The sequence below is a fragment of the Megascapheus bottae genome, chromosome 31, assembly GCF_031878675.1.
Source record: "Megascapheus bottae isolate mThoBot1 chromosome 31, mThoBot2.hap1, whole genome shotgun sequence".
Classification (NCBI taxonomy): Eukaryota; Metazoa; Chordata; class Mammalia; order Rodentia; family Geomyidae; genus Megascapheus; species Megascapheus bottae.
Genome location: NC_143539.1, coordinates 8,678,864 through 8,704,931, shown reverse-complemented (window position 1 = coordinate 8,704,931; position 26,068 = coordinate 8,678,864). Strand labels below are relative to the sequence as shown.

General features: G+C 58.6%; 4 protein-coding genes and 1 long non-coding RNA gene across 6 annotated transcripts; 3 read left to right on the top strand and 2 right to left on the bottom strand.

Annotated features, from left to right (window-relative positions):
• The first annotated feature begins 606 nt into the window (after positions 1–606).
• Fxyd3 (FXYD domain containing ion transport regulator 3) lies at positions 607–4,195 on the top strand. Of its 2 annotated transcripts, none has more exons than XM_090322175.1 (6): positions 607–1,012; positions 1,811–1,843; positions 1,965–1,988; positions 2,754–2,828; positions 3,122–3,158; positions 3,672–3,753. In XM_090322175.1, exons 1-6 carry the CDS (start codon positions 910–912, stop codon positions 3,727–3,729), a joined length of 330 nt encoding a protein of 109 aa, XP_090178301.1. In that variant the 5' UTR covers positions 607–909; the 3' UTR covers positions 3,730–3,753. The 2 variants fall into 2 exon arrangements, with proteins under 2 accessions (XP_090178301.1, XP_090178300.1); XM_090322174.1 differs by lacking the exon at positions 3,672–3,753 and adding an exon at positions 3,968–4,195 and having other exon boundaries at positions 609–1,012.
• Positions 4,196–4,878: 683 nt separating this feature from the next.
• Positions 4,879–11,082, bottom strand: Lgi4 (leucine rich repeat LGI family member 4). Its single transcript, XM_090322173.1, has 9 exons — positions 10,910–11,082; positions 10,501–10,572; positions 9,946–10,017; positions 9,500–9,571; positions 9,334–9,405; positions 9,067–9,236; positions 6,958–7,122; positions 6,155–6,660; positions 4,879–5,532 (listed from the first exon to the last, which is right to left on the bottom strand). The coding sequence occupies exons 1-9, from the start codon at positions 11,080–11,082 to the stop codon at positions 5,218–5,220; spliced, it is 1,617 nt and encodes a 538-aa protein (XP_090178299.1). The 3' UTR covers positions 4,879–5,217.
• A 39-nt stretch (positions 11,083–11,121) lies between these two features.
• On the bottom strand, positions 11,122–14,107 carry LOC150043991 (uncharacterized). The gene is made up of 3 exons (XR_016533430.1): positions 13,959–14,107; positions 11,569–11,679; positions 11,122–11,424 (listed from the first exon to the last, which is right to left on the bottom strand). It is a non-coding gene; the product is annotated as an uncharacterized LOC150043991 (long non-coding RNA).
• Positions 14,108–14,214: 107 nt separating this feature from the next.
• Fxyd1 (FXYD domain containing ion transport regulator 1) lies at positions 14,215–18,400 on the top strand. Its single transcript, XM_090323081.1, has 7 exons — positions 14,215–14,347; positions 16,016–16,080; positions 16,522–16,554; positions 16,778–16,852; positions 17,378–17,414; positions 18,030–18,079; positions 18,201–18,400. The coding sequence occupies exons 2-7, from the start codon at positions 16,020–16,022 to the stop codon at positions 18,221–18,223; spliced, it is 279 nt and encodes a 92-aa protein (XP_090179207.1). The 5' UTR covers positions 14,215–14,347; positions 16,016–16,019; the 3' UTR covers positions 18,224–18,400.
• Positions 18,401–18,553: 153 nt separating this feature from the next.
• LOC150043989 (FXYD domain-containing ion transport regulator 7) lies at positions 18,554–25,938 on the top strand. The gene is made up of 6 exons (XM_090323082.1): positions 18,554–18,701; positions 21,206–21,235; positions 22,818–22,892; positions 23,177–23,219; positions 23,343–23,383; positions 25,575–25,938. The coding sequence occupies exons 1-6, from the start codon at positions 18,674–18,676 to the stop codon at positions 25,598–25,600; spliced, it is 243 nt and encodes an 80-aa protein (XP_090179208.1). The 5' UTR covers positions 18,554–18,673; the 3' UTR covers positions 25,601–25,938.
• Positions 25,939–26,068: the final 130 nt, after the last annotated feature.

Below are 26,068 nucleotides of genomic sequence, written 5' to 3'. Positions count from 1 at the left end.
GCCAGCCTGGCAGGGGGGCATCCTGGAGTCTCAGATCTCTAGTTCAAGCAGCAGAAAGTTGGACCTGGAGTTGTGGCTCACACAGTAGAGCGCCAGCCTTGAGCAGAAAAGAAGCACGGGGACAGCGCCCAAGGCTCCGAGTTCAAACCCCAGTATGGGCAGTGCGCGGGCGAGTGCGTGCACACACACACCCTTCAAGGATGAACAGGCCGAGGGAGGTTGAGGTGGCTGAGGGGCGCACACAGGGCACCCCAAGTGTGTGGCAAATGGGGGGCAAGATCTGAGCATGCCCAGGCTTTGCACACGGCCCAGCTGGCCCGGTGTCCTGCTTATCACGGGGCCCTGGCGGCAGCTGGGCAGACCCAGTGCCAGGCCCGGCTGGGAAGCAGGGAGGGGACCATCCAGGTGGACCTTGGGGGGCCTGGGTGGGGTGGAAGGGGGTTCAGCCTAGGCCCACCCCGGCCCCAGGCCTGAGGCACCAGTCAGACCCCAGCCAGAAGTTGTGCAAAGCCAGGCAGGCTCCAAGCTGTCTGTGGGAGACACACACACACACCCCAGAATCTGGGCCTCCTGCCACCTGGCTCCTTCCCTTCCCCCCAAAAAACACCCTGAGGCCCTGCTGGTCCTGAGCTAGCAGCTACCATTGGGGAGCCAGGCATGATAGAATCCCCCCATACACACCCCTTCCGGGCTCCCTGACGTGGGACAGCGCCCAGCTTCCCAGCCTTTGGGAAAAAGGGCGAGTGGATTCCTCTGGATTCCATTCCCAGAACCTTCCCACCACCCCGCCAGCTGTGCCAGCCGTTGCCTCAATGCCCCATCACCTACCAGCACCCCTCCACTACATGTTGGGGTTCCTCGTTATCTCTCAGCCCAGCGAGGCTGGTAAGGGAAGCGAGCCCCCCCCCCATGCTGCCAGCTCTGCGAAGGCTTAAGCTTGCGTTCTGGGTTCCTTTAGATCCACACTCTGCCATGCAGGAGGCCGCCCTGAGCTTGCTCTGCATCCTGGCAGGTGAGTGACGCCCACACCCCGTACCCCCCCCCAAAACAAAGCTGTCTTACCCCACCCCCCAGAGGGGAGGGAGGGGAATCTTCTCCATTTTCTGAGGCCACACAGAAGGTTTGCCCCACTCCAGTTCTACCTTATGTTTGTATGCCAAGGCCTCACCCTCCTGGTGCTCTTGCCAAGCGCGGTGGCTCTCAATCCTAGCTACTCCATGCTAGGCAAGCACTGTACCACTAGGCCAAACTCCTGGCCCCCCACTTCTCGTTTTCTAGAGGTTAATTGGAAATAAGAGTCTCAGGTCCTTTTGTGCCCGGGGTTTGAACCTTGATCTTCAGATCTCAGCCTCCTGAGTAGCCCACTTGTTTGTGTTTTTAATATAATTCCATGGAGGTAAACAAGATCACATCTTGCATACGAGGGGACTGAGGGTCAGGAGAGTGACTCATTTTGGAGGGGCCCAGCTAGCCTAAGCGAGAACAGGTGGGGTGTCTGTGAAGGTGGGGAAGGGAACAGATTCCCTAAGAATGGGAGCCATCTGTCCCCTGGAACCAAGCAGCAGGCTCAGATTGGCCGTGGGACTAGGAACAAATGGAACAAACTCACTACCTATTCCAGGTAGCAAAAAGCTGAGGTGACTCACCAGTATAGGGCTGGGGGGCATGTTGGGTGGCGCTGTGGCAGCTACTCTGTGCCCTGGAGGTAGTATCTATCCTGCTCTCCCCTCCTTCCGGGAGGCTCTCTGTGGAGGCTCTGCAGAGGCTGGCCTCCTCATTTCCCCTCCTTCTGCTTGTGGTCCATCCCTAGGTTTGCCTGCCCTGGATGCTAATGATCCTGAAGGTGAGTTTGAATAGTTTTCCTTTCTCTGGAATTTTCCCTTGGAGTTCCCCTCCCCCCCACCCCCATCACCCCCACCCCAGCTGCTGGATTCATGAGTTTTACTCATTTCTTTTCCTTGCAGATAAAAACAGCCCTTTCTACTATGGTGAGAATTTGTGCCCCTCCTGCCTCTTCCAAACCACATATTGTTTTTGTCTCAAGGGCTGTGGGTTGGCTGGGCTGGGCTGGGCTGGGCTGGGACTTGGGGTTGCCAGGGCCCTGGGAATGGGATTACTCACCAGAGGCCCAACGGGCCTTGAGGGAGAATGGATGAGTAGACACAGACTGGCAGGATGGGAGGCCAGGCCAGCAATAGCTGCGAGGTTCAAGTCTACAGCTAGGAGAACCGTAGACTTCAAGCTTCCGGTGGCCGGTGGCCTTGAGGAGCTTGCCAACTCCGCTTCTGCTCCCCACCCCAGGTTCCACTGATCAGCTCCTGAGGTTCCTCAGTCCCCACCCCCTCCCATGACCTCTGACCCGTGCTCCAGCCACCAGGACCTCCTGTGGGTCCAGCCCTCCACCGCTGACCTCAGGGCCTTTGTACATGCCAGTCTTCCTGCTTGAACTTTCTCCCCAATCTACCCAGGGTTCGTTTCCCGACCTCTGGCAGAAAGCCTCAAAGACTTCTTTCCAGAAGCCTCTGTCTTTACCTTTCCCCTCAAGCCTATTCCTTATCTGTACCTGACTGGACATGAAATACTTTTGTTTGTTTGAGGTGTAAACTTGCGTGTAAGCCCGGCTGGAGTTCGCGCCTGTGCTCTTCCTGCTGTGTTTCCCAGCAGGCCCTGGAGATTTTGTGTGTGTGTGGGGGGGGGGTTGTGGGGACTGGATTGACCTTGAAGTGTCCCCTCTGCCTGTTGTTTCTTTCTAGACTGGCACAGTCTCCGAGTGGGCGGGCTCATCTGTGCAGGGCTCCTCTGTGCCCTGGGCATCATCGTTCTCTTGAGTGAGTACAGCCGGGGTTCACGCCTGTCATCCCAGCTACTGGGGGCTGGGGGGGCTGAGAGCTGAGGATCGCAGTTCAAAGCCAGCCTGGGCACTAACGTCTGGGAGACTGTTATTACCACTAGAAAAGGAGAAGTGGGGCTGTGGCTCCAGGGGTAGGGCCCAGAGTCCAAGCCCCACCACCAACCCAAACCAAAGAAAACCCACGAACAAAACAAAAAACCCCAAAACAGAAGGGGTGCACGGGTGGTGGGGAGGGAGCCCCTCTCATGATCGCCCTTCCTTTCCCAACAGGTGGAAAATGCAAATGCAAATTCAGACAGAAGCCCAGGTAAGGTGGATTGTGGGTATGAAAGCTTTGCGCAAAATAACACTTCCTCCAAGTCCTGCACCACAGAGGGCTAAGAAAGACGGGGCCAGGAATGTGGCTTAGTGGTAGAGCACTTGCCTAGGATGCACAAGACCCTGGGTTCTGTCCCTCGGTACCACATTTACAGAAAAAGCCGGAAGTGGTGCTGTGGCTCAAGTGGTAGAGCTCTAGCCGTGAGAAAGCTCAAGCACAGTGCCTAGGCCCTGAGTTCAAGCCCAAGGACTGGCAAAAAAAAAAAAGAAAAATTAAGAGACAGCCCTGAGTTTAAGTCCCAGTTTAAAAAAAAAAAAAATGCCCAGAGGCTCCAACCCCGGAACTGCTTCCATCCCAACTCTGGGCAGCAGCAGTGGAAAAATAGCCTGTATGTAGATCCACTGAAAACCGCCTAGCCTTGAAGCAGCCAGGACAGGGACAGGACAGACAGACACATGGGGACGGAGATGGATTTGAACCTCTTTGATTTGATTTCCCCAGTCCTGGCACAGGAGATGCCCCACCCCTCATCACCCCAGGTAAGACAGCTTGGTGCTGACCGAAGCCGGAAGTGAGGAGCATGGCACTCATTTGCATGTGTGTACATGAGTGTGAGCTCATTTGCATATACGCTTGAGGATCTGCATGTGGCAGAGCACACGTGTGTGTGCTCATTTGCATACGGGTTGCGGCTGTGCTGTACGTGGTGTGTGTTCATTTGCATATGCATGAGCTCATTTGCATGTGTGCCCCGGGGGAGGTGGGATTCCACACACACCCTCCATCTCCTCCCCCAGGCTCCGCCCACAGCTGCTGAGGCTGGCCCACCAGAAACGTGTGCAGGGCCTCTGTCCCTGGTCCTGGCCTCACCCGGAAGTCCCCCCCCATCCAGGCTGGCGTGTCCCCTCCCCTCAGCTCTCCTGGGAGGGAGCTGTCTGTTGAATTTTTAATAAAACGTGATCTTGCTTTCTACACAGACTTTGTGTGCACTGGGGTGAGGCTGGGGTCCCACCACACCCCTTGACGGTGGCCACAGGGGATAGGAGACCACGGAACCTCAAGGCTCCTTGAGACTCCCCAATACGCAATGAAGACACCCCAATGTTCCCATGACCCACCTGCCCCTAGCCCCCCAATCTTTCAAAACAACTTCATTCCCAAAATATTCCCAACGATACCAGGAGACAGACAGACAAGACTTCAGAAAAAGGACGCACAGCCAGGCGCCAGTGGCTTTGGCCTGTCACCCCCAGCTACTCCGGAGGCTGAGATCTAGAGGGTGGCGGTTCAAAGCCAGTCCAAGCACGAAAATCTGTAAGTTTATCTCCGATGAACCATTCACAAGATAACCATTCACAAGACCCTCTGCCCCAGGGGTCCCTCCCAGAACTCCACAACCATGGGCAAGGTGATTCATTAAGTCTACACACCCTCTGTCCTTTCCCCCATATCTGGGAGGGGGTACCCAAGGCTCCATTCCCCAAGAGGCTTCTCTCTCTTCCTGCTGGGCCTGAGCCCCCAGAATGGTGACGTCATGAAGGCTCCTTGAAGGCCATTGGCCAGAACGAGTTCAGAGGCAAGGAATGCATTTGCTTTGTTGTGGTGGTTTTTGTGTCAATGGGTGCCAGTCCGGGGGCTTGAACTCCAGGCCTGGGCACGTTGTTCCTCAGCTTTTTCTGCTCAGCTGCTTGAGCCACAGCTCCACTCCTTCTGTTTTTTTTTTTCCTTTTTTCTTTTCTGGGTTCCTTGCAGAGAAGTCTTCATGGAGTTTCCTTGCCCTGGGATGGCTTCAAACCCCGATTCTTCAGATCTCAGCCTCCTGAGTAGCTAGGACTGCAGGCATGAACCGTGCCCCGCTGCCCTGCTGCTTTCACAGGGTAGAGCCCAGCTCCTGAGCGGAGCCTGGCAAATCCCCTGGCTGGCTGAGGCTGGATCTGTGGTTGATGATTGCTTCTGGCCTGCCAGGCCCCCCCTCCTGAGCTGCCTGCTCTCCTCACCAGCCCCCCCACACCAGCACTGTCCAGGTGTGTGGGGGGGACCTGCCGTGTCAGGCACTGAGGTCCAGCTCGTGGTGCTGGTAGATCTGTGTGGGGCCCTTGAAGCAGGCGGCGAAGAGGAAGCGCTTGCCGGCCAGGGCGACGTGGGCAAAGGCCCGGGGGGACAGCAAAGCGGGAGGGCCCAGCTCCTGCAGTGGCTCCAGGAGGCCCTTCTCAGGCTCGAGGCGGAAGACCTGGCTGAAGGCAAAGTCACTGCCCAGGATGGCCAGCTGGTCCTTGGCGATGAGCAAGGGCTGGAAGACATGGGCGCCTCGGGAAGGAAGATGCTGCAAGGGGCGGAACATGGCGCCGTCCCAGCGCATGACCTGCGGCGGCAGTGTGGCTGGGTCAGCTCCGGCCAGCCCGGGAGCCAGACAGAAGCCCCCCAATTCCCCTACATCCTTAGCTTTATACACATCACCATCCAGGGGCCGGGAGTGGGGCCTCGTGGTCGAGTGCTTGCCCAGCACGCAGGAAGCCCTGGGTTCAACTCCCCTGTACCCCATACCCAGAAAAGGCCGGAGGTGGTGCTGTGGTTCAAGTGGTAGAGCGCTAGCCTTGAGAAAGCTCAAGGACAGTGCTCAGGCCCTGAGTTCAAGCCTCACAATGGATTAAAAAATAATAATAATGTAATCCCGGGGGTCATATTTTAGACCCAACCAGGTTTGATGGGGTCACAGTGATGGAGGTGGGATAACAGTTCAGAGGCGACACTGGAAGGCCAGCACTGGTGGCTCACACCTGTCAGCCACTCAGGAGGCTGAGATGGGAGGATTGTGGTTTGAGGTCCAGCTGGGGCAGGAAAGTCAGATTCTGATCTCCAGTGAAAGCCCAGGGGCAGAAGAGCCAGGGAGCTCAGGGACAGCGTCCAGGCCTCGAGTTCAAATCCTCGGCCCAGCACCAGAAAGGGTGGGTGAGGGCGGCCAGCCGGCCAGCTCGCAGCCTTACCATGGAGTCCCCGATGAACCTGGTGAGGCAGAGGAACACCTGGCCGGCGGCGTGGAAGTGTCTCGCGGCGTACACGCCCTCGGCCTCGGGGATGTCCGTGCGGCGCTCGAAGCGGCCCCCGCGCCACTGGAAGAGGACGGGCCTCTGCGAGGCGGAGGCCAGCAGCAGGTGCGGCCGGCCGTCCAGCTGCAGGGCCTCGGCGTCCGTGTCCCGGCGCCAGGCGTGCAGGCTCTGGCGCGGGTAGAAGCCGGCGCCCTGGCGGCACAGCAGCGTGGTGGTGCCCGCCTTGGACGCGTCGGCCACCAGGAAGCACGGCTGGCCGTCCAGCCACAGCAGCTCCGCGTCGTTGGGCCGCAGCAGCCGCCCAGGGCCCAGGGCCTGCAGGGGGGCCAGGCGCAGCTCGGGGCCCGCGCGCCCCCACATCTGCGAGCCCCCCCACAGCCGGGCACACAGCACGAAGAGGCGGGGGCCCAGCACCAGCGGCTTGCAGGACACCACGGACGGCGCTGCGGGCGGCGGGCAGGGGGCGGTCAGCGGGGAGGGGTGGTCAGCAGGAAGGGAGAGGTCAACGGGGAGGGGGTGGTCAGCGGGGAGGGATGGTCAGCAGGGAGGGGGAGGTCAGAGGGAAGGGGGTGATCGGGGAGGAGGGGGTAATCAGGGAGGAGGGGGAGGTCAGCGGGGAGGGGGAGGTCAGCGGGCAGTGGGGTGGTCAGCGGGGAGGGGATGGTCAGCGGGCAGTGGGATGGTCAGCGGGGAGGGGGGCGCCAGCGTCAGGGGGGCAGGCAGGAGGCCTCAGAGCTCACCCGACACCTCTTCCTCAGGCCTGAAGCGCTGGAGGCTGTAGTCCCAGACCAGGATGAGGCAGCGTCCCACGAAGGGCTGTGCCAGGACCACGTGGGCTGCGCCCTGGTACGAGAAGGCCTCCACACTCAGGGCAGGGTCCTCGATCCTCTGGAACCAGGTCAGCTCTAAGAGGGGACAGGAGAGAGGCAGGCAGACCTGGGAGCTCCCCCCTCCACTCTCCCAAGGCCCAGCCGGGCACAGGGGGCTCACAGCCATCTACCTAGCTACTCAGGAGGCTGGGACGAGAGGATCACGGTTCGAGGCCAGTCCTGGCAGGGAGGGCGTCAGGACTCTTATTTCCCACGAACCACCATAGAGCCGGAAGTGGAGCGAGCTGTGGCTCAAGGCAGTAGAGTGAAATGAGCACAACCAACAATAACAACTGAAGAACAGGAACTTCTTTATTCCAACACCCCCGCTGCCTCAGTCAGCCTCCCGGAAGTCAGGTGCGGGCAGGTGAGGCTTAATGTTGGCCTTCTCCGAGTGTGTGGGAAAACAATTCATCTGGATTTTACTTCTTTCCTGGCCAACTCTAGATGGCCCCAGGGCCTTTGTCCCTCTCTGTGGAGTGCCCTTCCCTCTCTCTCACAGAGCTACATTCCCATCTGCCATCCCGTCTTCAGAGAAGTCTCCTGTGGCACCCCTGAAAAGAAGAGGGCGTGCTCTCAAAGTATCTCCCCACCTCATGTACTGACACCAGGCATAGAACATTATGCTAGTTTTGGGGCTTAAACTCAGGGTCTAGGCGCTGTCCTGCTTTTGCTCAAGGCACCACTGGCTTTTTGCTGGTCCATTGGAAATAAGACTTTCGTGGACTTTTCTGGCCTGGCTGACTTTGAACTGAAATCCCCAGATCTCAGCCTCCTGAGCAGCTAGGACGACAGGCGTGAGCCACCCGCATTCTCTTTAGAGCATTCTTCTTGGAGTCCTGTCTCTGTGTTTGCCTTTCTAATCCCCATAACTGTTTGTCCACGAGGATGGGGGGTGGAGTCACAGAGTAAAGTCCCCAGGCCTGGGGCCTGGCTGAGTGGCGGAGCACTTGACTGGGGGGTGGGGGTCCCGCAGGGCTCTGGCTTTACCACCTTGGCCTCAGAAGAAAACAAAATAAGGATGACCCCTTGTGCTTTGCCTCCTGTCCCCCAGAACCATCTGTGCACAGCTAGTGTGTGTGTGTGTGTGTGTGTGTGTGTGTATGTGTGTGTGTGTTCACCCTGGGACTCCAGTTCAAGACCTCAGCACACTGGCTCTTAGGTTTTTATTTATTTATTTTCACTCAAGGCTGGTGTTCTACCACTTGAGCCATACCTCCACTTCTGGCTTTTTGCTGGTTCATTGGCTATAAGAGTTTCCTGGACTTATCCTACCAGGGCTGGCTTTGAACCCTGATCCTCCGATCTCAGCCTCCTGAGTAGTTAGGATGCAGGGGTGAACCATGGGCCCCTGGCTTCATGTTCTTATTTTACAGGTAAGGAAACTGAGGCTGGGAGAGTGACACTGTGTGTTCAAGATCTCATAGGCTGGAAACACAGGACCAGAAATGAGAAATGAGGTCAGTGTCTCAGCCTGACTGCCAGTGTCTCTTACACCTCCAGCCCAGGGGCAGGGGGGAGACCCTGGCTCGGGTGGGGGGAGATCCTTACTTGGGGGGAGAAAAGCTGTAAGCTTTATTTTTCCTTTGGTCAGTCATGGGGTTTGAACTCTGGGCCTGGGCGTTGTCCCTGAGCGCTTCAGCTCAAGGCTACCACCCTAACCCTGGAGGCACAGTGCCACTTCCAGTTTTCTAATGGTTCATTGAAGATAAGTCTCAAGGTCTTTAGTGCCCAGGCTGGCTTTGAACTATGATCCTCAGATGTGGGGCTTGGGCTGTACCCCCTTTTATTTGTGCCAGTCTTGGGGCCTGACCTCGGCCACTTTTTGCTCAAGGCTAGCACTCTGCCACTCGAGCCACAGCACCACTCTGGCTTTTCCTGAGTATGTGGTACCAAGGAATGGAATGGAGGGCTTCGTGCATGCTAGGTGAACCCTCGACCACTAGGCCACGCTCCCAGCCCCGGGCCGTCCACGCTTACCTGCGGATCTGCACTTGAAGCTGGTGGGCTCCAGATGCTGCAGCTGCTTGCCGGCCAGGGCGGCGGGGCCGGCGCAGGCCCCCGACCCCACGCTGGCGTTCACCGAGGCCATCCACTGCAGAAGCCCCAGCACCCGGCAGTCACACTGGAAAGGGTTTCCCCGCAGGTCCCTGGGACCAAATGAGGGTCAGGGGAGGAGGCTGGGACCCAGTTTCCAGCCTGGGGAGGGTGGGGCTCCCCGAGCCCTCCCCCCCTCCCTATCCTCACACGTGTGTCAAGGTGTCCAGGCCTCGGAACAGGAATCTGGGCAGGACCTCCAGGTGGTTGTTGGCCAGGCTCCTGGGGGTGAAGGGGAAGGAAGGGGACCCCATCAGCTGTCTTGGGGAGGGAATGGGGGGGTCTCAGTGGTCATGGAGGGCGGGGGGGCACGCACAGGTGAGTGAGGGAGCGAAGGCCTCTGAGGGCGTTCTTGGAGATGGAGCCGATCTTGTTGTCCTCGATGAAGCTGTGGGGGATGGGGAGGCAGGGTGAGGGGTCCCACCGGAAGTGTTACCTTCAGGCCCTCAGCTCAGTGACTGGGAGAACCTGAAAAACCTCTGTGTGTGGCCGGTGGTGCTCTACCACTTGAGCCACGCCTTTACTTCTGGCTTTTTTTTTTTAAACTGGTTCATTGGAGATAAGCCTCCCAGGCTGGCTTTGAACCCTGATTCTCAGGTCTCAGCCTCCTGAGTAGCTAGGATGGCAGGTGTGAGCCACTGGCACCTGCCCAAATCTGCCATTTGTACTGCCATCATCAGCTCCTCTTCTTCCTCGGATAGCTGCGGTGTACCGGGGCGTCTCCTCCCAGGCCCACCTGCCCCAGCCCTGGCGCTGACTCACAGGTACTGCAAATAGGACAGGCCAGCGAAGGCATCATCTTCAATCACCGAGAAGGAGTTGGACGTGAAGAGTCTGAGAGAGGAGCAGAGTGGACATTTCTTCCCTCCTCCCTCCCTCCCTCCCTCCCTCCCTCCCTCTCTTTTTCCTTTTTTGTCCCACTGCCGGGGCTTGAATTCAGGGCCTGAACGTTGGTTCATTGATTTAATTCTTGCTCAAGGCTAGCACTTTACCACTTGAGCCACAGATTCGCTTCCAGATTTTTACCCGTTTATTGGAGATGAGTCTCACAGACTGTACTGCCCTGGCTGGCTTTGAACTGTGATCCTCAGAGTTCCACCTCTTGAGAAGCTTGGGATTCTAATACTGGGACTTTGCTCTCCACTCCCTCCCCACCTCCACATGCCTTTTGGTGGGTGTGCATAGACACAGGTGAGTTCATACTCGCATGCATGGGCCTAACATCCCCATGGGTGTGTGCACGTGTGCACACACACACACACACACACACACACACGAACAGGAATTCCTGTGCCCCAGGGCCCAGGCCTCACTCACAGCAGGTGCAGAGTCGGCATCCTGAGGAAGCTGCCGGCCTTCAGCTGGGGAACCCCCAGCCTCACAAGGGAGCTGGAGACATGGAGGGGGTCGGGAGAAAGCCACCACAGTGTTCTCATCCCAAACCTGAGCCCCCCCCCGCCCCTCCTGGAAACCTCTGGCTTCTGCCCCACCCCTCTTGGCCCTTGTCATTTGCAAGGACCCCCCACCACACTCCTGACTGTCTCATCCCAGGGCCCCCCTAATTCCCCCCCCAATACTGCCTTCAGAGCCCTCTTAGCTCTCTTCTGAACATCCCAAGATGCCCTGCTGCCCAAGTTCCTGCCAAGGAGAGGAAATCTGGCCCCCCCCCAGCATTCTGCCTCCACCCTTGGGGTGCCAGCCCCCCCCCACTTCCCCAGGCACTCACAGAGACAGAAGTGTTGGGGTGAAGCTCTCAGGCAGCTCTGGGGAGCCCTCACACAGGGCACTGTCTTTGGAGCAGGAACAGCGAGCAGGGCATTTCCCTTTCGGGGGTCTCCAGGCCACCCCTAACCTGGCCCCTGCCAGCAGCAGCAGCAGCAGAAGCCTGGCCCCTCCCATCCCCCTGCTCTTCTCCCCCCAGCCCCCCACTAGAGCCCCCACTACTTCCACCTGGCCGGGGGCCCAGTACACACTACATGGTGCCAGCCAGGCACCCCTCCAGCCAGCACCCCAGCTGCTGCCAGCCAGCCCGGGCCCTGCCCGGAGAGCTCAGCCGTCTGACTTGCTATGGGGTCTCTTTTCCTGTCTTGGCTCTTCAGTGTGGATCTCGATGCCTGTTGTGTGTCTGTCCGTCTGTCCAGGGCTCAGTTTCTTTGGGCCTGTGTGTCTGTGTGTCCCTCTGCATTGCCTGTGTCTCCTCCGCCTGCGCCCGTGCTCCCAGATGGCCTGAGATGAGTTCAGCTGGGGAGAGTGAGCGGGCCAGGGAGGGGAGGGGAAGAGGAGGGAAGGGGGGAGGGGGGGCCAGCGGTTCTCAGAACAGCAGCCTGGGGACCCAGGGAAGGGACCCTTGTCCTGGGAGGGGGGACCAGGCCACTTCCAACCAACCTCCATCCCAGATGCATCCATCCTGATGGTGGTCCCCAGGGCCGGATCAGGTGGCTGTGCAGATGGGACCGGGTGGGGGACACTGGCCACGCCCAGCTGGGGCCCCTTCTCCTGCAGGGTGTGGTGGGCGCGGTCACAGGGGATCTGAGGGGCCAGCGCAGGTCCGGCTGTGCCCTCTGGTGGCCGTACTGGGCACGGCCACTGCTCTGCTCCCCCACCCCCATTAACACTTAGAACCCCGCGGCCGTCCACTCTGGGTGAGGATTCCCCCCAAGGAGCTACAGACAAAAAAAAACAAAAAACTGTGGGCAGAGTTAGAATGACCAGTCTGAGGCAGAGGCAGGATGGGAACCCAGGCTGCTGGCTTCAAGACGTGTGTGTGTGTGTGTGTGTGTGTGTGTGTGTGTGTGCTGGTTCTGGAGCTTGAACTCAGGGCCCAGGCACTGTCCCTTGTATCTATTGCTCTACCACTTGAGCCACGCCTCCACTTTCAGCCTCTTGTTGGTTCAGTGGTGATAAGGATCTCACAGCCCTTTCTGCCCTGGCTGGCTTTGAACCAGGATTGTCAGACTCAGATCTCAGCCTCCTGAGTAGTTAGGAGGAGCAATTGAGACCGGAGAAATTAATTAATTAATTAATTAATTTACTTATTTACTTATTGTGGGTCATGAGGCTTGAACTCTGCGGCCTGGGTGTTGTCCCTGAGCTCTTCAGCTCAAGGTTACTGCCCTACTCCTGGAGCCTTATCCCCACTTCCTGTTTTCTAGTGGCTAAATGGAGATGAGAGTCTCAGGTTCTTTAGTGCCTGGACAGGCTTTGAACCAGGATCCTCCTGTCTCAGCGTCCTGGGTAGCTAGGATTCCAGGCGTGAGCCACCACGCCCAGCTGGGAAGTTGCATTATTTGCCCAGCATCCCACAGCTGGGGAATTCCCAGCTGCTCCACTAGGGGGCGGTTGAGGATCCCGAGTGAGAAGGGAGGAAGGGAGCTGGCCAGCTGCCCCCCTCCTGTTGGGGCCTTGGCTCCTCTGTCCTCCCCTTTGTGCTGTGTAAACATTAGGGTTATTATTAACCAGAAATGACTGGTGACCCTGGGGTGCAGGCCACCCAGGCCAGAGGCTGAGGGGGCTCAGAAATCAAGCACGAAGGGGCCTCAGAGCTACTGGCCTTCTCCAGGGCAAGGTGCATCGTGGTTGCCGGGCTATATTTGCCCCGGGTCCAAGTCTGGTCCCTACAGAGCAGTGCCTGACACGCAAGGCTGCGGCGATTTCTGTCCTTAATCACTACGGGGGAATCTCAGGAAAGTCAGCTGCCCTTGTCTGGAATTCAGTTTTCTCTTGAGACCCTATGCAGTGGCTCACACTTGTAATGCCAGCCGCTCAGGCGGCTGAGATCTGAGGATCATGCTTTTTCCCCCCGGCTATTGCTTAAGCCACACCTCCACTTCCAGCATTGTCATTGTCCTATTCTTCTTATTTGGTGGTTAATTGTGATTAAAAGTCTCATGGACTTTCCTGCCTGTGCTGGCTTTGAACCACGATTCTCAGATCCCAGCTTGCTTTCCTCCAGCACAGGAAATCCAGGGATGGAGATGTGCCAAGAGCTACCCAAAGTCACATAACTGGCAGGTAGAGTTTTGTCCTGTCCCGAGCTTCCATGTGACCAAGGCCTGTGAATTCAGATTATGTCCATGGAGGACACACACCCACGTCATCCGGGCCACATGCGCTCAGGGAAGGGAAAGTTCAAGGTTAAGTGTGTTGGTTGGTGGCTTTGTGCAGTATGATCACCTTGTGTCAGTCTGTGGCAATGTGGCCAGCCTTGTCCTTTTGTGTGTGTGTGTGTGTGTGTGTGTGTGTGTGTGTGTGTGCGCATGCATGTGTGTGTGCTAGCCCCTGGTGAATCTCACAGCAGCCACCACCAAGAGACAGCATATGCTCTCTCTCTCTCTCTCTCTCTCTCTCTCTCTCTCTCTCTCTCTCTCTCTCTCTCTCTCTCTCTCTCACACACACACACACACACACACTAAAAAATACCCTCCCCAAAAGAAACCAGCAGCTCCGGGGTTCTGACATGGGCTGCACAGAATGGTGCCGTCAGCCAGGCCCTGCAGCTCAGCCCTGTAATCCCAGCTACTGGCAGGCTGAGATCTGAGAATCAATGTTCAAAGCCAGCATGGACAGGAAAGTCCTGAGACTATTTCCAATGAAACAGCTGGACGTAGAGCTGTGATAAATGCTAGCCTTGAGCAAGAAAAAAAAAAAAAATAGGGACAGCTCCCAGGCTCTGAGTTCAAACCCCCCAAACCAGCACCAAAACAAACCAACAAGAAAACCTCCAAACCCCAAACCAAGAGAGAACATAGTGATCCGAAGTCGCTGGGCTTTCTCACCCTGGGCCTGCCTGCTCTTCAGACCCGGTGGGGCGCAGCGCCCCCCATCTTGGGGCAGAAGCTCCTCTCTGGGGCAGACCCCATGTGTACGACTGAGCCCTGCGTCTGCGGTGCAGGCCTTGAGCTGCGGCCTGTGGATCCCGTCTGAGCTGAGAGAGTTAACCCGAGTGGACAGGGGCGGTCTGGGCTGGGGGCCGCCCCCTGGCCCCCCTCCAACCCGGGCTCCAATTACAGCTGCTGGTTGGGGAGGGGAAGGGTGGGGCCAAGAGGGGAGCCTGCTAGGGGGTGCTTGTCTCCAGCACTGGACCAGGGGGTCTGAGGTGTCAGCCCCAGGGTCACAGCCCGGACATTTGGGGGACCTTCTTGCAGCAGGGAACAGCGAGATCAGGGTAAGTGTCTCCCCTGCTCCCCCCCATACGCCCTCTCCCCTGCCCTAGGCTGGGAGGCCTATTTTTGGGAACAGGAGTGGCCAATCCTGGCTCCCAGCAGGCCTGACCCACAGCGGGGAGGAAAAAACACAGACAGTGGGGTGCTGCAGGGTAGGGACAAGGGTGAGTCCGTGCTGTTGGGGTGTAGGTGTACACAGCTGCTCCTGTCACATGAAGACACCCCGTTCCCTCCAGCCAGCAGGGGGAGGGAGGGTGCTGTGGCCGCCCTTCGCCCCGCCCCGGGCTGGCAGCCCCGCCCAGCACATCTGTCTTGTGTCTCTAAGGCTCTCAGCTGGTGTTGACTTGCTTAGGAACGGGGAGTCACCCAGAGGTGGCCCCAGGGGCTTTTCTAGCAGAATCAGGGGTGGCTCAGCAGCTTGAGACCCATCAGGCTTTTCCCTCGTGGGCCTACGCGTGATCCCCCAAATCACACAAGGCGGCAAGGGAGAAAGGCTGTGGCTGGGTGGCCTGTGCAAATTCCTCTGGGGTGAAGTGGGAGATATTTATACCCCGGGTCAGGCAGAGACTGGCCAGCTGCCCAGAGCTAGAGAGCTGGGACTACAGGAGACACAGCAGAACCCTGGTGTGGGCCCGGGGGCCAGTGTTGTCTCTCACCCGAGGCATCGTGACCTCCTGCTGGGGTGGGGGTGGGAGAGGAGGGATCTCAACCTGCAGATGGGAGGTGGAGGCCCAGAGGGGGGGTGGGAGGTCCCTGTGTGCCCTCTGGTGCTTGCTGTCCCACAGTTGTGTGAGTTGTTTTGGTGACACAGCCCTATGAGACCAGCAGTGCCCCTGTTTCTTGGGCAACCAGGCTGAATGACTGACAATTGTGATTAAGCCCTGGCTGTGTAGGACTTAACCCCTTTGGGTTTGGGCCTCATTATGGGGGAGGGCCAGCGTTTCCTTCCTCTTTTTTTTTTTTGGTTGGTCATGGGGCTTGAACTCAAAGCCTGTCCTTGAGTTCTTTTTCTCAAGGCTAGTGCTCTACCACTTTGAGTCACAGTACTACTTCTGGTTTTCTGGTGGTTCATTGAAGATAAGAGTCTCAGGGCCGAGTAAGGTTGCTCACACCTGTAATCCTAGCTACTCAGAAGGCTGAGATCTGAGGATCAAGGTTCAAAGCCAACCCCAGCACCAAAGAATCTGAGATTCTTTTTTTTTGCCAGTCCTGGGCTTGAGCTCAGGGCCTGAGCACTGTCCTTGGACTTTCTCAAGGCTAGAGCTCTACCACTTGAGCCTCAGCACCACTTCTGGCTTTTTTTCTATATGTGGTACCGAGGAATCGAACCCGGGTCTTCATGCATGCTAGGCAAGCACTTTAACCACTAGGCCAAACTCCTGGCCCGAACCTGAGATTCTTATCCCCAGTTAACCTCTAGAAAACAGGAAGTGGGACTTGGCTCAAGGGTAGGGCCATAGCCTTGAGCTGAAGAGCACAGGGACAGTGCCCAGGCCAAGTTTATGCCTCGTGACCCACCAAAAGAAAAAAAGAAAAAAAAAATCTCGGGGCCTTTCCTGCCCAGGCTGGCTTTGAACTGCCATCCTCCAGATCTCAGCCTCCTGAGTAGCTAGGATGACAGACGTGAGCCACTGGTGCAGACCTTTCACTTACTGTTCTTGTTGCCTCAGGACAATGTCATCTGTCAGCCACACCCTGGTTCTCTGTGTTGGCCTCCTAGCCATGGCCAAGGCAGGTGAGTTGGAGAGGAAGGGAGGTAGGGAGACAGGACATTGGGGTCCCAATGACAGTTCCAGTCACTCAAAGGCTGGCATTTGGGAGGAGATCCTCTGGACCAGCTGGAGGTGGGAGTGGATGGTGGCTGGCTGGATGACACACTGTAAAATATCAGCATGGGGCATGGGGTTGCCCACTGGACTGCCCCCACCCCACCCCACGACAGGGCAGAGAGGGCAGTGAGGACCCAGAGCAGGTTGGGCAGTCTGCAGAGGGCCCCACAGTTCCCAGAAAGCCAGCCCAGGAGTATTAGTGGCCCCAAGAGGTCCTTCCCTGCTCCAGCAAGTCCAGGAGCCACAGCAGCAGCAGCCAAACTCTGGTCGCTCTCTGTCCCTCTCTGTCCATCTCTGTCTCTCTGTCTCTGTCTCTTACGTTTTTTTTGTTTTTGTTTTTTTTCCAGAAGCTCCACCGGAACACGACCCATTCACTTATGGTGAGGGAAGCTTCTACTTGGGGGAGGCCTTGTTTTCTTTCCCCTCTGCCTTTGTTCCTCTCTTTGACCCACACCCCCAACACTCCCCCTTTGACTCAAGCTCTCAAGTACCCCGTGGTCCATCTCCTGCTCCCCCCTCACGGGCTTATCCTCTCCCTCTGTCCCTCTCCCTCTCCCGAGTCTGCTCTCTGATCTCCTTTCTCCTCTCCCCCTGTCAATCCAGACTACCAATCCCTGAGGATTGGAGGCCTCACCATCGCGGGGATCCTCTTCATCCTGGGCATCCTCATCATCCTCAGTGAGTGTCTGCACCCACCCGGGCCCCACACCTCCCAGTCCCTGCCCTGCCCAGACCACGCCCATAGCCGTCATGACCACGCCCACCACTCCTTTCCCTGCCCTGCTTTCCAGCATGGACACAGCCGTGGCCCCGCCCAAATCCCGCCCCCAGCCTTAACCACGCCCAGACCACGCCCTCAAAATCAACGTGATCGTTAGGCCACGCCCCCGGTGCACAGTTCCACCGCCGCCGGCCTTCTTTACCTGCTCCCCTACCTCCAAACCCTGTCCTGGCCCCGCCTCACGTCCCACCCTGCCTCCTCCCCGTTCTGCCCCGCCCCTTCCAAACTCGCCCGGGCCACGTGCCCCCCGCCAGTCTAGCGTTGGCCCCGCCCACTTCGGCCCCGCCCACCTCGGGGCCTCCCAGGCCCCGCCCCGCCTCCCCTGGTCCTCGGCGGGAGCGGCCTGGCGGCACCCCTGGCCCGGCGGGGCGGGGCGCTCCCGGAGGGGACCTCAGCCTGGGCTCCCCCTCCTCACCCCACAGGCAAGAAATGCCGGTGCAAGTTCAACCAGCAGCAGAAGTAAGAGCTCCTCCGTCCTCGCCGGTTCCCCCGCTCCCCCCCCCCCGCACCCCGCAGTGCCAGGCGGGAGGCCACAGCCGCCGACCCCGCCGGGGTCCCGGGGGGTCCCGGAGCTGGGGAACGTGAGCTCACCGCACCTCGCGGCCCCGCTGGGATCCCAGCCCTGGGCCTCCCTCGGCTGTCCACGCGCGGGGGGACGAGCAGGAGCACCGCCTCCCGTGCGGTTCCGAGGCGGCACGCGGGCCCCCGGGCTCGGGCTCGAGGCCTGGCGCCGGCCCGCAGCCCGCTCCCCCGCGGCGGGGGCCCTGCCGCTGCAGCCGCGGCTCTGCTTCGGGCCCCGTCCCTGAGCTCTGTCCCCGGAGCCACGCAGACGAGCTCCACTGGCAGTTTTCTGGGGGTCTGTGGGCTTTCCCTGCCCGAGCCGGCTCGGAATCGCGATCCTCGGCTCTCAGCCTCCGGAGTCGTTAGGGTGACTGCCGGGCGTGATCCGGGTCTCCTGCGGCACCCCTAGGCTGCTTGAGGGGGTCCGCTTCCCGCGCCCCCGCCCCAGGCCCGCCTCTCCCCCCTCCCCCACGCGGAGGGGGACCCCCGCTCCGCCCCTGTCTTCCTTCGCAGAACCGGGGAGCCTGATGAAGAGGAGGGAACTTTCCGGAGCTCCATGCGTCGTGAGTGGGGGGGGCTGTGGGTGTTTCGGGGTGAAGGCTGGGTCTGAGAACCTTTGCCCGGCGCCCTGCCGTGGGCTCCCCGGCCTCTGACCCCCGGGCTGTGTGTCCCCCCCCTCCGCAGGTCTGTCCACCCGCATGCGGTAGAGAATCCCGACGCCCCGGAGCCCAGCGCAGCCCTGCGGCGCAGCCCGGGCTGGGGCGGGGGACGGAGCGGGGACGGAGGGCGGGGGCCCGAGTCGCCCTTCCACCCCTCCGGACCTGCCCGCCCGGCTGCCGTCCCCGAGCACCCCGGAACTCCAATAAAACGCGCTTTTCTCGCCAGCCGGTGTGGGTCTCGGTCCCTCTGCGTGCGGGAGGCCGGCGGCCCCCTCCTCCGCCCCGGCTTCGGGGAAGGGGCGGGGACGGCGGGGGGGCGGGGCGGGATCCCCGGGCTTCCATTGGCTGCAGCCCTCCCCCTCCCCACACACCAGGGCTCCCCCCGCCCCGCCGTGCCCCCCCCACATCGGTCTGTCCTGTCTCCAGCTGCTGCAGCCCTGTCTTCTTTGCCTCGACATTCTCAGCCCTGTTCCCCCCCTTTTGCTCGGGCTCAGCATCATGACCCCAACCCAGACCCCCACCATCGGTGAGTGTCACCCCCCTTAGAGAGTGGGTGCCGGCGTGCGCGGGGGTGCCGCATGGGAAAGAGGGCTGGCAACTGCGGGAAGGGAAGGGGTGAGGAGGGGATGTGGCTGATCTTGCCACGGGTGGAGACCTCTCTGCTGCATTCCTTGACACCCCCTCACCCCCTTTGGGTGGGGGGGGTCTCTAGAACATCTTCTCTTCTCCCCTCCCCCCGTACCTTCCTCCCCCACCACCACCGCGCTTCCATCCAGGTGCGGGACCTATGGTTAGAGAGGGCTGTCCCCGGGAGGAAGGATGCTCGGACAGGTTGCCATGGCAACAGGGGGGGAGGTTTGGTCCAGCACCGCAGCGCTAACCGAGAGGAAGGAAGCGAGATGGGAGCTAGAGGTTCTAGAGGATTTCAGCACCCTAAGGTGGGCCAGGGGGAAGGGTCCTCACGTCTTTTTATTTTATTTTATTCTGGTTCCCAGCACCCTTGTCTCTCGTGGTGGGTGTTTCCTGTAATCCCTGCCAGGCATGAGGGGAGAGGAGGGAGGCAGAGATGGATGTGGGGTGTGGCGACAGCCTGGGGCTGGGTGTGAACCACTGCAGCAAAGCCTCCTAGGGGTAGTGGGGTGCTGGGAACCCCCTTCCCTTTCCCTACCAGGTCCAATTCCAGACACCAGTTCTGGCAGGACCAGAGTCCCTTCTCCCCCACACCCAGCCACACAGCCACTTCCTCTCCACACTCATTAACCCACTTCTAGTGCCTGCTCCCTGCTGCCCTGAGCCCCAGACAGCCGGCTTGAATGGGGGGGGGGGCGAGGCCAGAGTCCCCCACCCTGCTGCCACCCCACTGAAGGCAGGAGCCTGGCAGAAGAAGGGGAGCCCCCCTCTGCACCCTGATCTCCCCTTCCCTTGCCTGCACTCCCCCAGCCCCAGCAGGCAGGGGCTGCGGCAGCAGCAGCAAGCCAAGCTTGTGCAGGGTGGGAAGCAGGGGTGGGGTTGGAGGGGGGGCTGCAGAGGTTGGAAACCACCCTAGGGAGGGGGGTTGGGAGGGCTGAGCCCGCAGGGTCTGGCTGGGGCCCAGGGCTTTTGCTTTTTCGCAGAGGTAGATGGGGAGCAGAATGGAGGAGGGCTGACAGGCAGAGGTGGTGGTGCAGGCGCCTCGACACCCTCCTCCCCAATTCCTCCAGACACACGAGGCAAGAAAGAGGGAGACCTCAGGTCTCAGGAAATCCCAGGAGGGTTGTGGGGATGGCTGGGTAGGGAGGGAAAAAAAAAGCCTGCTGTGTATTGAAGGAAGGGCATTAATGAATTATTGAGAGGGAGGTGAAGTGCCTTTTTTTTTGTCTCTCTGCAAAAAAAACCCCAAAACAAAAAACCAAGAAGGGAGAATTTAGGGGTGTACCAAAGACAGGTGCTTGAACACACTTGAAACCAGGGCTCTAAGAAGGACCCTGGGTTTGGTCAGAAGCCAGGTCTGCAGAGGGGGTGTGGGGAGGAGACTGGACCAAAGTCCAGAGAGAACCTGGGGCAGAGTGCTGGGGGGGGGGGAGCATCACCTTTCAAGATGCCCCGGTTGTCACAGCAACCCCCTCCTTGCTGAGCACTTCCTGGCAAGTGGCCAGGAGCTGGACACACATTCCTTCCTGGCCTCCTTGGCTCCTCCCTAGCCCAACCACACCCTAAAGCATCCAAATTTTTGCCAGCATAAAGCATCATGTGCACAGAACCCCAGTTCTGAGCCAGCAACTCCAGAGGATTTGGGGACAGGAGCTCACTGTAGGGGTCCTGAGAAAATTGGAGGAGGGTTTGCAGAAAACCAGATGTGAGAGAGAGAGTGAGAGAGTGAGACAGAGACACAGAGACACAGATAGTGTGTCAGTTCCAGTGCCTGTGACTCACATATGTCATTCTAGCTACTCAGGAGGCTGAGATGTAAGGACCAAAGCTCAAAGCCAGCCTGGATAGGAAAAATTCATCAGACTCTGATCTCCAATTTAGACACACACACACAAACACACACACACACACACACACACACACACACACACACACACACACACACACATACACAAGCCAGAGATGGAGCTGTAGCTCAAGTGGAAGAATTAAGGCCCCGAGTTCAAGCCTTGGGACTGACATCCAGCTCCCCGCCCTCAAGGCTAGTGCTCTACCACATGAGCCACAGCTCCACTTCCAGCTTTTAGGTGATTTACTGCAGATAAGAATCTTGCAAACACCCAGGCCCAGGAGTAGAGCTGTAGCCTTGAGCTGAGGAGCTCAGGAACAGTGCCCAGGCCAAGTTCAAGCCCCATGACCCACCAAAAAAAAAAAAAAAAAAAAAAAAAGAATCTTCCAGATGTTCCTCTCTGGATTGGCTCCAGGCTTTGATTCTCAGATCTCAGCCTCCTGCGTAGCTAAGGATGACAGGCTTGAGCCATGGCACACATCCATACTCAAAATGGTGAGCAAACAGTGCTGAAATCTTTTTCCTTCTCTCCATCTGTCTTCCTTCCCCAGGTCCTGAGGAGCCCGACCCATTTTACTATGGTGAGTGGTGGTGTTTTGGATAGATGAAGACGTGGCTGGGTGAGGGGGGTCATTACTGGAGTGGGGGGAGGGGTCAGACCTCCCTCTGAGCCTTAATATAAACTGAGAAGCCAGGCTGCTGGATTGGAGTCTTGCTTCCCCACTGTGTGGCTATGTGGCCTTAGACAAGCAACTTTGCCTTTCTGGTCCCTTCTATATTGAAGGGCAATGCTAATTCCCATTTGGGGGAATCTTCCTACTTGATATCCGACTATCAACTCATGGCATTCAAGCTCAACAAAGTTACCCCTAGGTCTGAGATCTGAGCCCAGTTTCCTGTGAAAGACACCTTTCCACCTCCCCCATCTTTGCTCAGTCATGCTGTTTCTCCAGTGGGCCAATTTCCTCCCTACCCCAGGGCCTTTGCTCTTGCTGTCCACTCTCCCTTCCCCCTCTCCTCGTAGTAGGCTGAGACTCCACTCCCTTCCTCTGGCTTCAGATCAAATATTGACTGTTCAGTGGCTAGCGGTGGCTCTGCCATGCTCTTCCCTCCACACTGCAGGCAGCCAGCCATGACTCAGATTTACTTAAGGTGAGCACTTTTTGTCACTACTAGCTGAAAGCCAGCTAGCAGCGGCAGAGCCCTGGCCCACTGTGGGTGATTACTGAGCTCCTGATTTGTGCCAAGCCATGTGGCAGGCACCCCAGTGACCCAGCCTGGAATCCTGCTTTCCTTGACTTGAGACCCAATGGAAGAGACTCCAGCGAACAAAATGAGATGTCTTAGGTGAGAATAATACTGCCAAGCCAGGCATCAGTGCTCACGCCTATAATCCTAACTACTCAGGAGGCTGAGATCTGAGGGAGCAGAAAAGTCTGGGAGACTTTTAGCTCTAATGAACCACCAAAACTGCTCAAAGCAGGAGCCGTGGCTCAAGTGGTAGAACACCAGCCTGATCCTAGGGTTCAAGCCTCAGTATTAGCACAAAACAAACAACATAATAAGTGTGTGTGTGTGTGTGAACATTCTAAACAGGACAGCCAGGGAAGACTGGTGAGGGAGGAGCTGTGTATTTAGAGGAAGAACTTTCAGGCAGCAGGAGCAGCATGTGCAAAGGCCTCGAGGCAGGTTAACATCTGGAAAGAATCCAGGAACTTGAGGGAGGTTGTGGGGCGGGCAGGAGGACTGCTGGGAAGGGTGGATGGGGTGAGGTCTAGGAAGGAAGGGAAGAAGGACAGCAGGCCAGACCACACATGGCCTCAAGGGCCTTGGTTCTCACGTGGCACGCACCAGCACCCCAGCAGGCTCTGAGGTGAGGCCCCAAAGTGGCTCCGACCTCTAGTCAGGAGAGGCAGCCATGGCGGACCACGACGGAGGAAGAGGCGTAGACGACGTTGATTCTTCGGAAAAGTGGGATCCAGAAGCACGGGGAGAGGAGCAGAGAGCAGAGGCCTGGGGAGTCCCGAGGAGCCCGTCCCCAGCGGGGCCCCTCACCCGCTGGACCTGGCTGGACTGGACGCGACTGCAGCAGGCCGCTGGGCTCCGCGGCGGGCGGGGGCGCAGGCCCGGGGTCACGTCCTGCCCTGTCGGCTTGTTTCCTAGACTACGCCACCGTGCAGACCGTGGGCATGACCCTGGCCACCGTCATGTTCCTGCTGGGCATCATCATCATCCTCAGTGAGTGCTCTGGCCATGCCGGGCCACGCCCTCCCACTGGGGCCTGGGCCCCGCCCCGCGCCGGGCCCGGGCCACGCCCTCCCAGTGGGCACCGCCTGGCCACGCCCCCACTGGGCCCGGGCCCCGCCCTCCCGCTGGGCCCCCGCCTGGCCACGCCCCCATCGGGCCCTGGCCCCGCCCTCTAGTTGGGCCCCGCCCTCCAGCCGGCCCCGCCCACCCCGCGCAGACGCTCCGCCCACCCATCCATTCAAGCAGTCATTCATTCTCCCCGTCTCTCTCAACAGGCAAGAAAGTCAAGTGCAGAAAAGCGGACTCCAGGTCTGAGAGGTCTGGAGGATGTGGGGAATGGAAAATGGGGGGGGGGTGTCGTGGAGGGCTCCTTTAACCCAGGGCCCAGGAAGAAAGTGGAACCTCTCTTATGTTCTCTGTCTCTCTCCTCTGCCTTCACAGCCCAACCTGTAAGTCCTGCAAGTCAGAACTCCCTTCCTCAGGTGAGGGCCGGAGCGCGTGTGTGGGGTTCTGGGGGGGGGGGGAGGCTGGGAGGTCTTAAAAGGGGAGTAGACTGCCCCAAACGGACCAGAGCGTATGGGGGATCCGGACGCATATTAGACAATTCCACAGGGGGCTGAGGGACACATCAACCCACAGCCAGCAGGGGAAAATGTCCTAAAGAGCCACAGAGGAACCCCCTGCCAACACCCTGCTCCCCAGCCTGGGGCTCACCCCTGTAATCTTAGCTAGGTTGAGATCTGAGAATTGAGGTTTCAAAGCCAGCTTGGGTAGGAAGGAAGGAAAATCTGTGACTTATTTATTGCCAATGGAGAGAGAGAGAGAGCGCGCAGGAGGGAGCGGGAGGGAAGGGAGAGAGATATCTGGGATTGGAGCTGTGGCTCAAGTGGTAGAGCACTAACTTTGAATGAAAAAAAAATAAAGGAGGGGCCGGGAGTTTGGCCTAGTGGTAGAGTGCTTGCCTAGCATGCACGAAGACCCAGATTCGATTCCTTGGTACCACATACATAGAAAAAAGCTGGAAGTGGTGCTGAGGCTCAAGTGGTAGAGCTCTAGCCTTGAGAAAGTCCAAGGACAGTGCTCAGGCCCTGAGCTCAAGGCCTAGGATTGGCAAAAAAAAAAAAAAAAAAAAAAATAGTCTCAGGTCTTCTGGAACCAGGAGTTTGACTTAGTGCTTGCCTAGCATGCACAAAGACCCAAAGACCCAGGCTCGATTCCTTGGTACCACATATACATAGAAAAAGCCAGAAATGGTGCGGTGGCTCAAGTGGTAGAGCTCTAGCCTTGAAAAAGCCCAAGGACAGTGCCCAGGCCCTGAGTTCAAGGCCCAGGACTGGAACACACACACACACACACACACACACACACACACACTCACACACACACAAATCAGAGGGAGGGAGGGGAAGAGCAATAAGGAGGGAGAAAAGGCTTAGGCTTTCGTACAACTATTCAAATACATAGCATAAATATTTTTAAAATTCACATTTAAAAGGCATCTGCGGAGGTTGCAAGTGTGGCTCAGGTGGTTAGAGCACCAATGAGGCCAAAAGCATCAGATATCAAGTTCAAGACCCAGTCCTGGATAAAAGAAAAAAAAGAAAGAAAAGAAAGGGACTATGTGGCTATGGGAGTGTGGGGATAGTGGTTCAAGACCAGCCTGAGCAAAAAAGGTCTCGAATCCCCTCATCTAGACAGTCTGTTTAATGTAGTGGTACACACCCGCCATCCCAGCTGTGGGACACATATACAGGAGGATCACAGTCCAGGCAAAACGTGAGACACTATCTCAAAAATGACCAGAGGGGGATGGGAAGCTGGCTTAGGGGTAGAGTGCTTGCCTAGCATGCCTGAAGCCCTGGGTTCCATTCCTCAGTACCACATAAAGAGGGGCTGTGGCTCAAATGGTAGAGTGCTAGCCTTGAGAAAAAAGATGTTCAAGGACAGTGTCCAGGCCCCGAGTTCAAGCCCCAGGACTGGAAAACAAAACGACCAGATCCTAAAGATGGTGTGGCTCATGTGGGTAGAGCACTTGCTTAGTAAATGCAAAGACCCGTGTTCAAACTCTGCCACCCTAAAAGCAGACTATGAGGGGCTGGGAGGAAGAAGGTGGGCAGTACAGAAGGTCTGAGGGTGAACGGGAGGTGGATAGGGGCGATGTCTTGCAGGGAGAGACATAGCTCAGTGCAGATGTGGGTGACGCAGGAGGGGTGGAGGGGGTGAAAGTTGCAGATGACACAGGAGGGGTGGGGGCAGGGTGGGGAGAGAGGGCTGGAGAGTGTGGTGCCTTGGGGTGTTCATGCTAATTATATAAAAATACCTTGACCTGATTTTAGTGGCTCTGCACCCTTCCCAGAGACTTGGGGGAGGGGGTCAGGGCTGGGGTTCTCTCTGCCTCTCACACAGTTATTCTGGGCCTTACCTGGGTTTGGACTCAGGGCCTGGACACTGTTCCTTCCATTTTTTTTTTTTTTTTCCTCCAAGACTGGCGCTCTATCACTTGAGTCTCAGCTCCACTCCTGGCTTTCTGGTGATTCACAGGAGAACAGAGTTTCCCAGACGTTTCTGCGGGGGTGGGGGTGGTTTTGAGCCGTGATCCCCGGATCTCAGCCTGGGGACCACGGGCGTGAGTCCCCAGGGCCCGGGTCTTTCACTGTCCCCCCCTTTCCCCAGCCCCTGGCGGCGGCGGCGGCGTCTAAGCTCGGCCCGGCAGCTTCCTCGGCTGTCCCTGCCCGGATCTGGGACCTGGACGACCCGGTGAAGGCGGTGGGGACCCCGGCCTGGTGCTGGGGAGCGCTCCCCGGAATGAGCCGCCCCACCCACCCCAAGGCTGGAGCCCCTGCACCCTGCTGTCCCTCCCCAGGCCTTGGCAGTACCCCGAAGAGCCCGTCTGCGCCCCAGACCCAGGGGCTGTGGCCTCCAGCTCCAGGCCCCCCGGGACCCGCACCTCACCGTCTCCTCCCGCGAGGCCCGCAGCCCCCTCGCCGCCCCGGCCTCCGCGTCCTGAGCTTAATAAACGTGCACTGGGTTCCCCGGCTGTGTGGTCTCATCTGTGGGCACGCAGGGAGGGGGAGCGGGGCCCCCTTCTCCTGCCCCGGGCCCCAGCGCCGCCCTCTGTCCCTCCCCTACCCCAGGGGCCGCCCCTCCTCCCAGCCCTGACCCCCAGA

Coding starts and splice junctions, on each gene's coding strand:
- Lgi4 (XM_090322173.1), bottom strand. CDS start 11,082: ATGGGAGGGGCCAGGCTTCTGCTGCTGCTGCTGCTGGCAGGGGCCAGG. Junction 10,573..10,909: donor ACCCCAACACTTCTGTCTCT/GTGAGTGCCTGG, acceptor CCATGTCTCCAG/CTCCCTTGTGAGGCTGGGGG. Junction 10,018..10,500: donor ATGCCGACTCTGCACCTGCT/GTGAGTGAGGCC, acceptor CTCCTCTCTCAG/ACTCTTCACGTCCAACTCCT.
- Fxyd3 (XM_090322174.1), top strand. CDS start 910: ATGCTGCCAGCTCTGCGAAGGCTTAAGCTTGCGTTCTGGGTTCCTTTA. Junction 1,844..1,964: donor GGATGCTAATGATCCTGAAG/GTGAGTTTGAAT, acceptor TTTTCCTTGCAG/ATAAAAACAGCCCTTTCTAC. Junction 1,989..2,753: donor AAACAGCCCTTTCTACTATG/GTGAGAATTTGT, acceptor GTTTCTTTCTAG/ACTGGCACAGTCTCCGAGTG.
- Fxyd1 (XM_090323081.1), top strand. CDS start 16,020: ATGTCATCTGTCAGCCACACCCTGGTTCTCTGTGTTGGCCTCCTAGCC. Junction 16,081..16,521: donor CCTAGCCATGGCCAAGGCAG/GTGAGTTGGAGA, acceptor TTTTTTTTCCAG/AAGCTCCACCGGAACACGAC. Junction 16,555..16,777: donor ACACGACCCATTCACTTATG/GTGAGGGAAGCT, acceptor CTGTCAATCCAG/ACTACCAATCCCTGAGGATT.
- LOC150043989 (XM_090323082.1), top strand. CDS start 18,674: ATGACCCCAACCCAGACCCCCACCATCG. Junction 23,220..23,342: donor GCGGACTCCAGGTCTGAGAG/GTCTGGAGGATG, acceptor CTGCCTTCACAG/CCCAACCTGTAAGTCCTGCA. Junction 23,384..25,574: donor GTCAGAACTCCCTTCCTCAG/GTGAGGGCCGGA, acceptor CCCTTTCCCCAG/CCCCTGGCGGCGGCGGCGGC.